Source organism: Ictalurus furcatus, chromosome 5 (genome assembly GCF_023375685.1).
Source record: "Ictalurus furcatus strain D&B chromosome 5, Billie_1.0, whole genome shotgun sequence".
NCBI classification, from domain to species: domain Eukaryota; kingdom Metazoa; phylum Chordata; class Actinopteri; order Siluriformes; family Ictaluridae; genus Ictalurus; species Ictalurus furcatus.
Window position 1 is genome coordinate 162312 of NC_071259.1, and position 10000 is coordinate 172311.

The 10000-nt window shown below is 46.3% G+C and overlaps 2 protein-coding genes across 3 annotated transcripts in view; one reads left to right on the top strand and one right to left on the bottom strand.

The window, feature by feature from the left end:
* c5h12orf43 (chromosome 5 C12orf43 homolog) overlaps positions 1–3670 on the top strand; it is a 4049-nt gene extending 379 nt beyond the window's left edge. The window contains exons 2-6 of the mRNA XM_053623991.1: positions 169–196; positions 299–397; positions 549–628; positions 2250–2343; positions 2667–3670. Of these exons, the coding sequence (XP_053479966.1) occupies positions 169–196; positions 299–397; positions 549–628; positions 2250–2343; positions 2667–2970 (605 nt within the window). The 3' untranslated portion in view covers positions 2971–3670. The remainder of the gene's footprint in view (positions 1–168; positions 197–298; positions 398–548; positions 629–2249; positions 2344–2666) is intronic.
* Positions 3671–3681: 11 nt separating this feature from the next.
* The window catches only part of hnf1a (HNF1 homeobox a), a 9585-nt gene continuing 3266 nt past the window's right edge, over positions 3682–10000 (bottom strand). The window contains exons 4-12 of one of the 2 annotated variants that reach the window (XM_053623958.1): positions 7342–7541; positions 7066–7246; positions 6770–6972; positions 6360–6511; positions 6080–6224; positions 5505–5693; positions 5285–5400; positions 5086–5170; positions 3682–4415 (exon numbers count right to left, since the gene is read on the bottom strand). In XM_053623958.1, the coding sequence (XP_053479933.1) occupies positions 4285–4415; positions 5086–5170; positions 5285–5400; positions 5505–5693; positions 6080–6224; positions 6360–6511; positions 6770–6972; positions 7066–7246; positions 7342–7541 (1402 nt within the window). In that variant the 3' untranslated portion in view covers positions 3682–4284. Of the gene's footprint in view, positions 4416–5085; positions 5171–5284; positions 5401–5504; positions 5694–6079; positions 6225–6359; positions 6512–6769; positions 6973–7065; positions 7259–7341; positions 7542–10000 lie in introns of both variants that reach the window. The other variant, XM_053623957.1, reaches the window with a different exon arrangement.

The following is a 10000-nucleotide window of genomic DNA, read 5'->3' on the forward strand; positions in this document are numbered from 1 at the left end:
TGCCATTATTAATGCACAGCAACCAGGAGGAAATCACTAACTGTTCAGCGTTATTACTCAGAGAACTGTAACTGAGCATCACAGCTGGTGGTGTTCGAGTCTGTGCATTATGTTCTGTAAGTGTTTGTGTACATGTTGTGATCAGTGTGTGTGTTTATTCCTGTACAGATGGAGGGAAACACACACACAGTAAGAGGTAAAGTGAAGACACACTGCTGCTGCTGCTGCTGGAGTTAAACCTTTTATTTAAATACATTTTAAACAAATTTAATAAAGTTCAATCAATCACTGTCGACAGACTGAAAGTGTCTGAGCACGAACACGACGGCAACGAGCTGAAAACCACACCAGAGTTCCGCTCTCACGTCGCCAAGAAGCTCGGAGCCATGCTGGACAGGTTAAACACACACACACACACACACAAAGAGAGACACTCATACACTCCGAGAAACAATCAGAATGACTCACAAAAAGAGACACAGTCGAGTGATACACACACCATTTATTTATGTGATTACTGTGATTAAACGTGTGTGTGTGTGTTGCAGTGTGATCTGTGAGGTGTTCAGAGAGACCCCTGACTGTAAACCTGCGCTGTGTGACAACACACAGGATGACGCTGATGATGGTGATTTAAAAATATTTTATATGTATATTCAATATCAGTTTCAATCCCATAATGCACCGGGAGAGGTAGTGTACACATCTCAGAATACCCGTAATGCACTGCAGTGTGTGTGGTTGGAGATGATTAAGTATAGTCTTTTTTGCATTGCGAGTTGCATTGGTCCGTTAATCACCTCGGTACAGGAAGTGAGAGAATAACGATGTGTGACATTCAGCAGCCCCAGATTCCATCGTCATTAATTATGCTTCAGTAAAGATCACGGTTACTGTGTTTTACTACGTCGTTTGTCATGCGTTGATTAGCAGAGCGTCTTGACCGCGTCGGGCCTGAAATCACTCGGCTTCTGTAACAGCTGTGATGGAAGTTTCCTCCAAGTTTCAGACAACAAATATTTCAGTTTAAGGCGGGGCTGTAGGGTTCAGGGTGGAGCTGAAGGGTTTAAGGCGGGGCTGTAGGGTTCAGGGTGGAGCTGAAGGGTTTAAGGCGGGGCTGTAGGGTTTAAGGTGGGGCTGTAGGGTTTAAGGTGGGGCTGTAGGGTTCAGGGTGGAGCTGAAGGGTTTAAGGCGGGGCTGTAGGGTTTAAGGTGGGGCTGTAGGGTTCAGGGTGGAGCTGAAGGGTATAAGGCGGGGCTGTAGGGTTTAAGGCGGGGCTGTAGGGTTTAAGGCGGGGCTGTAGGGTTTAAGGTGGGGCTGTAGGGTTCAGGGTGGAGCTGAAGGGTTTAAGGCGGGGCTGTAGGGTTCAGGGTGGAGCTGAAGGGTTTAAGGCGGGGCTGTAGGGTTTAAGGCGGGGCTGTAGGGTTTAAGGTGGGGCTGTAGGGTTCAGGGTGGAGCTGAAGGGTTTAAGGCGGGGCTGTAGGGTTTAAGGTGGGGCTGTAGGGTTCAGGGTGGAGCTGAAGGGTATAAGGCGGGGCTGTAGGGTTTAAGGCGGGGCTGTAGGGTTTAAGGCGGGGCTGTAGGGTTTAAGGTGGGGCTGTAGGGTTCAGGGTGGAGCTGAAGGGTTTAAGGCGGGGCTGTAGGGTTTAAGGTGGGGCTGTAGGGTTCAGGGTGGAGCTGAAGGGTTTAAGGCGGGGCTGTAGGGTTCAGGGTGGAGCTGAAGGGTTTAAGGCGGGGCTGTAGGGTTTAAGGCGGGGCTGTAAGGTTTAAGGCGGGGCTGTAGGGTTCAGGGTGGAGCTGAAGGGTTTAAGGCGGGGCTGTAGGGTTTAAGGCGGGGCTGTAGGGTTCAAGGTGGAGCTGAAGGGTTTAAGGCGGGGCTGTAGGGTTTAAGGTGGGGCTGTAGGGTTCAGGGTGGAGCTGAAGGGTTTAAGGCGGGGCTGTAAGGTTTAAGGTGGGGCTGTAGGGTTCAAGGTGGAGCTGAAGGGTTTAAGGCGGGGCTGTAGGGTTCAGGGTGGAGCTGAAGGGTTTAAGGCGGGGCTGTAGGGTTCAGGGCGGGCCATTTTCTGTATTCTGTTTCAGGAAGTAAGAAGCGAAATCACGACGTACGTGTGTGTGTGCGCATGTGTGTGTGCATGCGTGAGCAGCACAGTGTTTTATTTAAGACCTCTGCATGTAACCTATTCGTTATGTTTATAATGACAGAAACTTCTAAACTGTGATTAATCTTAATTTATTTCCTCGTTCCGGAGGTTTCCGACTTTTCTCCACATCACTTCCTGGTAACTGGAGGGAGGAGCCAAAGCAAGCCCCGCCTCCTAAACGCAGACCTGCACCCAGCTCCAGGTAATACACACACACACATATTAATATTTACTGTGACAGTGTTTCTCCTCAGATTTCCTCATTTACTTGTTGCCATAGCAACCACTGACAGTCTTTCTCTCTCATACACACACACAATGTCTCTGTCTCTCTCTCTCTCACTGTCTCTCTCCATGCCTCTTTGTCTCTCTCTTCCCACCTGTCTTTCTTTCCATACCTGTCTCTCTCTTTCTGTCTTGCTCTGTCTGCCTGTCTCTCTCCCTGTGTGTCTCTCTTTCTCGGTATCTCACTCCCTACTTGTCTCTCTCTCGCCCTATTTGTGCGTCTCTCACCCCCCGCCCCAGTGACAGTGACAGTGAGATGGAGTCGAGGCTGAGGGAAGCGGCCGTGTCCGTATCAGATCTGCTTCCTTCCTCCTGCACAGAGAGACGACTGGAGGACGAGAGGACGGATGCCGGAGCGAGGGATGAGGAGAGCGCCGAACCGAAGAAGAAGAAGAAAAAGAAAAGGAAAGCTGTGACAGAGAGAGAGGAAGACGAGTCGTTAGCGCAGGGAGACAGACGTGTCGGTCAGGAACAGAGCGGAGAGAACAACACGCTGAAGAAGAAGAAGAAGAAAATGAATGAGGGAGTGAAAGAGAGAGAATGAAAGAGAGACTGGTTATTTATCTGTTTCAGGTTGTGTTTAATATCAGGAGCGGTTCTTTATTCAGTTCACTGCAGTTTCTTCTTGTTTTGTTTTTTGAAATAAATCTTTTTTTTTTGTTATAAAAGAGAAAACTGCACTGATTCCAGATTAAAGTCTTTCATAAGTTTTATTTCCTGAAACCTCCGCGTATGGCGATTTATCCGTATGTAATGTCAGCGTTGTTGAAGTCTCACAAGCCTCGGACTTCTCGGGAATCTGATTCGCGTCGTCACTAACTGTAGCCGAGGACCCGCCTACTTTCACATAAAGAGAGGCAGCTGGACCAACCACAGAACTTTTCTCATAGCCAATCAGCAAACACACAGATTAACCTCTGGTTAATAACGAGTAACGTTTAACGATGGGGTTCTGAGGACGTCTTCCAGCTCACTGTGTCTCAGTCTTTCAGAGGTTTGTTTCCCGCTGAAAACCAGACAGCCAATCAGATTGCAGCCTTCAGGAATCTGGAGCTCGTGGCCAGAAAGGTGTACAGTAGATATCTTTCTCTCCTTCTGTCTTATTCTGTAAATCTTCTGCTTCCTTACTTTCATTTACCTTCATGCTTTTCTCTCTCTCGCTCCTTCTTCTCTTTCTAACGTCATGTGACCTACAGCCTCAGGTTAGCTCAGTTAGCCAGCTAGCAATAGCGGAAAAAACAACCAACAAAACATGTTTGTTTGTTTTTTTATATACAATTTTAATTCATTTCATACATCAAAATAATATTTACAGAGGAAATTCAAAGTGTTTAAGGATAATAATTACTGTTGGGTCTGGGTTCAGGTCAGGGGCTGCTGATTGACAATCCATCGCTAACTTGATGACATCATCACGCACTATTTATGTCTACGTAGCTAATTAGTGTTATGTCCTGGAATTAGAAGCAGTGTTTTAAGCGGCATAGTTTCCGCCCAAGATGATGTGGTGACGATCGAGTTCAGGATTGGCTGATCAAATTGAACTTAAGCTCCGCCCACACTGTCCCCGTGACTCCTCGACACTATTGGGATGTGTGTAGATTCACGCAGATCTCAGTTATTTATTTATTTTGTGCATTTTAAACCTCATCGGTGAAATTACTAATCCCTGAGAATTTTCCATCATCATCTTCATCCACAGAGATTCCTCGGAGACACACATGGGTTAATGTTCAATGTCAGTAAGGTTTTTACATCCTTACTCGCAGAAACTATTTAAACTATATATATATATATATATATAGTCCCCCCCATTTCTGAGGCGTGATGGTAGGTTCCACTGAGTTTGCTGCTGCTGCTATTGAGCGGTAGAGACCATCTGTGCAGGTATGTAGGGGCCGATGTCTGAGGGTGATGACGTGAGCAGGTGCGAGGTGTGGGACTCGCTGGACTGGGTTTGAGGATAAAGATCCAGACTGCTGGAGGACACTGAGGACCGGAGGACAGGCGTTTAGCTTTATTATAGACATGTTAGAACAGACTCCTGTTTATTATACACAAAAAGTTTCCGATGTGGTTTAAACGTACAGCAGAGAGATTATTATTGTAGATTTGTTATTAAACACACTTGGAGAAAATGTGTTTTTCCCCTAGAGAACAGACCAGAGAGCCAGTTTCAGTGCGCTGTAGTTAACATACTCGGACTGATTTTGATTTAAGGATATTGATTTATTTTGCTTATTAATTGATGCTTTTGAATGGAATCTCTTCTCTTTTTTTAAAACAAATTTTTATACAATTATTTCATATCAAATGCTAGGTTGTGATTGGTTCATGAAAAAGGAAACATCAACTTTGCTCTATTTTTTAAAATCAGTGCTGTGCATAAGTGCAATACTTTCATGCATAAATTATTATCATATCTCTGTTTATAAACAGAAAACAGTAGGGTCTCGGATATTTAATGCTGATGACCAAAATAATAGAAAATATATTTTTTTGAAAACGGTTGGATTTGAAAACACTAAAAGATATATAGACGTACTGTATAAACGCGTTAAAGGTTTCCTTAATGTAGCTGTTTTTATTCTAACAATTGTGCACAGTGTGTAACCATCAGTTGAGGGTTTGTGTGTGTGTGTGTGTGTGTGTGTGTGACCTGGTACTGGAGAGCTGGACTGTAGGTGTAGTGACTCCTCCTGGATCGGGGTGTTTGTGTGTTCCTCAGAGTCCGAGCTCAGCGTCTGATTCACACGCACACACACACACACACACGAATACAGAGTGATCTATCAATATTTATCATACACACTGATCTTAGTGTGCTAATGCTAATTTGATGCTAATCTGGGAGTCACCTGTCGGACTGTGGTGAGATTAGCGAGGGTTCCGATGCTGCTGCTGTCGGCGATGACCATCGCCTGGGACAGGAGGCTGGAGGAGGGATACGACGTCAGATCTGTCTTACTGTACACTGAAACACACACACACACACACACACACATAGCCTACGTGATGTATTCCTTATGAATGATGTCATTCCACACACACACACACACACATGATGTCATCACTTACTATGGCAGGACAGCGGCGCCATCGTGGCCATGAAGGGACTCGTAGTCATGTGACTTGGCAGCTGCTGCGTGATTGGCTGCTGGGTGGATGCATGGAGCTGCTGCTGGAAGGTGATTGGCTGGAGCGTGGTAAACCCGCCCCCTACGTTGTTGATGACGGGAACCGACTGTGGCTGAGCGGACGTGAGACCTACAGGGGAGAGGATAAGAAAACACAAGGAATAACCAGTACACGCTACAAGGTGTGCGCACGTGTGTGTGTGTGTGTGCGCGTGTGTGCGTATGTGTGCGTGTGTGTGTGTGTGTGCACGTGTGTGTGTGTGTGTGTGCACGTGTGTGCGTGTGTGTGTGTGTGTGCGTGCGTGTGTGCGTATGTGTGCGTGCGTGTGTGTGTGTGTGCACGTGTGTGTGTGTGTGTGCACGTGTGTGTGTGCGTGTGTGTGTGCACGTGTGTGTGTGTGTGTGTGTGCACGTGTGTGTGTGCGTGTGTGTGTGTGTGTGTGCACGTGTGTGTGTGCGTGTGTGTGTGTGTGTGTGTGTGCGTATGTGTGCATGTGTGTGTGTGTGTGTGTATACCTATGAGCAGAGACGAGTCTCCCAGACTCATGACGCTGGGTAAGGAGGCCATGATGAGGCCCTGCGACGAGCTGGAGTGTGTGTGAGACACGCTGTGGAGAGATGTCAGGGTGCTAACGGGCGGCAGAGACCCTCCTCCTGATACCTGACGCACACACACACACACACACACACACACACACAAGAGGAAGCGGTCACAGACGTATCAGCGGTTCTATCAGGAGAACCCTGACACTGATGTCAGCGAGAACAGAAGAGCATCTGATGAAGATAATCTCACCAGTTTGTGCTGATGTGCTTCCAGAAGCATGTGACTCGGCTCCAGCTGGATCAGACCCGTCCCCAGGTGTCCTCCGTCCGCTCTGTCTCCGCTCCCAGCATGCCGCAATGCCCCTATGCCCTCACACACTACAGAGGAAGTAAACTTCATACCTGAGAGAGAGAGAGAGAGAATCTCATCAATCTGCCACGGGTTGTGTCCCAAATCACAGTGATGCACATTAACCAGTAAACAGTGTTAGCTACTACTACCTACTGTACTGATCTGCAGTTTAGCATCTGGTTGTCATGGTAACTGGGAAACCCCTGCTACTGTACTGTTTAGTACAATTGGGAATCACTTATTTCACTATCATATCTACATTTACTGATCTGTGTGTGTGTGTGTGTGTGTGTGTGTGTGTGTGTTACCTTGTGTGGGAGTGGGCAGGATGCTCTGCTCTGTCCCGGATGCTGATTGGCTGCTGTAAGGTGGGTCGACTGACAGTTTGTGGCGAAACGCTTCCTCTTTGCGGCGATTAGCGAACCAGTTATAAACACGCACTTCTGTCACCAGGTTCGAACCCAAACCGGCCAGCTGTGATGGAGACACGCCCCTCTGCAAACACTCCGCTCTGAAACACACAAACACACATCAGAGGTGTTTAAGGGCTTTGCGCACCACACACACACACACACACACACACACACAGTGTGTCTGCTCTCACCGGTTACACTCCTCCACCAGTCCCTCTCTCTCCTCCTTGCTGGGGTTTTTCTGGCGCTCGTAGGCCTGGAACAGGATCTGTTGTGATGCGGGGCCCCATTTAAACCGGTTTCTCCGCCCCTTCCTGTTTTCTTCACTTGGCTCCTCCCCCAGAACCATTCCCCGACTTGCATTGGTAAACTCTGCAATAAAGACTTTTATGATAACGACACACTGTGTTTGTGTGTGTATGATGTGTGTGTGTATGATGAGTGTGTGTGTGTGTGTGTGTACTCACGCTGGCTGATCTCGTCCTGTTTCTTGACGTACCAGCTGTAAAGCGCGGCTCGTTTCTGGTTCTTCATGGGCGTCCCTTTGTTCAGATGCTGTGACAGGTGCGACTGATTGAGTCCCGTCGCCTCCACCACCTCCCTCTGAGGAAGATTGTGCTGCTGCATGTAGCTCTTCACCATCTTTGCCACACGCCATGGGTCCTCTCTAACACACACACACACACACAGTTTTAACATTAATTGAAATGAAGTGTTTCTAATTGATCTTTTTCATTTTTAAACACTATCCACAAGCAGCGATTATCGGGGTCCAAGCACTCCTTTGCGAGTAGCACCCCTAGTACATATTTTGTGTAAGGTTACATTAAATACTAGAAGGCTGATACCTGGACATAGTGCCAGACGGTCAGTGCTAACCCTGTGAAAAGCTAAGAGCTGATTGGCTGATATTTTTACACCAATCAAGTGAGCAACATGTGGCCACTTACAGATAAGCAGATGAACATGTATCCAATGACTTGATCCAACAAACTTTACAGACAAATATATCTCTGCATAAATATGACCTAAAACTTCATCAGATTTTCACACAAGTCCTAAAAGTAGACATAGAGAACCCAATTAAAGGAACGAGACAAAATATATCTAAAATATAATATAAAATATATACACAGTCATTTATTTATTGAGGAAAAGTATCCATTATTACATATCTGTGAGCGGCAAAAGTATGTGAACGTCTAGGATTAGCAGTTAATCTGAAGGTGAAATTAGTCCGGTGTGACAATCAGGGGGATGATGATCAGGTGTGTGAGTGAGTGAGCGTCCTGTTTTATTTAAAGAACAGGGATCTATCAGAGTCTGATCTTCACAACACGTGTTTGTGGAAGTGTATCATGGCAGGAACAAAAGAGATTTCTGAGGACCTCAGAAAAAGAGTTGTGGAAGCTCATCATGGTGGAAAAGGTTAAAAAAACCATCTCTAAAGAGTTTGGACTCCACCAATCCAGGGGTGTTCGACCAACAAACATGCTAAGAGCAAGATGTGTAATAGTCCACGAGGTGACAGAGGAACCCAGGGGAACTTCTAAGCATCTAAAGTCCTCTCTCACATTGGCTAATGTTAATGTTCATGAGTCCACCATCAGGAGAACACTGAACAACAATGGTGTGCATGGCAGGACTGCAAGGAGAAAGCCTCCGCTCTCCAAAAAGAACATCGCTGCTCTTCTGCAGTTTGATAAAGATCACGTGGACACGACAGAAGTCTATTGGGAAAAATGTTTTGTGGACGGATGAGTCCAAAATAGAACTTTTTGGTTTAAATGAGAAGTGTTATGTTTGGAGAAAGGAAAACACTGCATTCCAGCAGAAGAACCTGATCCCATCTGTGAAACATGGTGGTGGTAGTGTCAGGGTTTGAGGCTGTTTTGCTGCATCTGGACCAGGACGACTCGCCATCACTGATGGAACAATGAATTCTGAATGATAGCAGCGAACTCTAAAGGAAAATATCAGGACATCTGTCCATGAACTGAATCTGAAGAGAAAGTGGGTCATGCAGCAAGACAACGACCCTGAACACACGAGTCGTTCTACCAAAGAACGGTTAAAGAAGAATAAAAGTCAAAGTCCTGACCTTAATCCAGTAGAAATGTTGTGGAAGAACTTGAAGCAGTTCATGTGAGGAAACCCACCAACATCCCAGAGCTGAAGATGTTCTGTACTGTACATGTTTCTTCAAAAAGTAACAAGTTGACCAAGTTTTGTGTGCCTACATTTTATGCTTTGGTCTACATGACTAATTTTAGGAAAGCAGAAGAATAAGAAGAAGAAGGAGTGCTAATGCTAACCAACAGTTATTAGGCATGATGTTGGCTTGCTAGTTTTCATTCATCGGTGCATACTGGTGCGAAAGTCCAGCGAGGATGCTACTCTGTTAGACATGATAGAGTGTTCTGTTCACACGGTGCCATGACATGGTGTGTGTTGTCCTACAACACAGTGTTCTTACTCAGATCAGACGCGAGTCTGTTCCAGATGGACATCAAAATGTCCTTGCTAATGCGGCGGAGTCGTTAAATAAACAGAACACACCACGTAGGCAATGTTGACAGTGTGAGATAAGGGAAGGACAGAGGGGTCAGAGTCCAGCTACACTGCTCATAACATCTGTTAACACTGCACAACTCACACACACACACACACACACACACACACACACACACACACACACAGAGAAATGCCTCTTCTGCGCATTTTTATCTGTGAAGCGCGTGTGTACGGATGATCACAAACACTTAACAAAAACTTTATTAGCACAACCACACGGTATCACTCAGAGTAACGCGCACACACACACACACACACACACACACACACACACACACGCTCTGTTAATTTTAACCAGTGTGTGTAGCTCATTTATTAAAGAGAATAATGAAGTCTGTGGGTAATTAGTAACTAGAAAAGGTGGAACCTCTCCTTTATATCCCTCCATCACTGAGAGAGAGCCGAGACACACACTCTCTCACGCACATTTACTCACTCACTCACACACACACACACACACACACACACACACACTCACACACACACACACATACACTGATGGAGAACAGAGGGGCACATGAGCAGGACAAAGGACAGAGCGGGTAAGAAGAG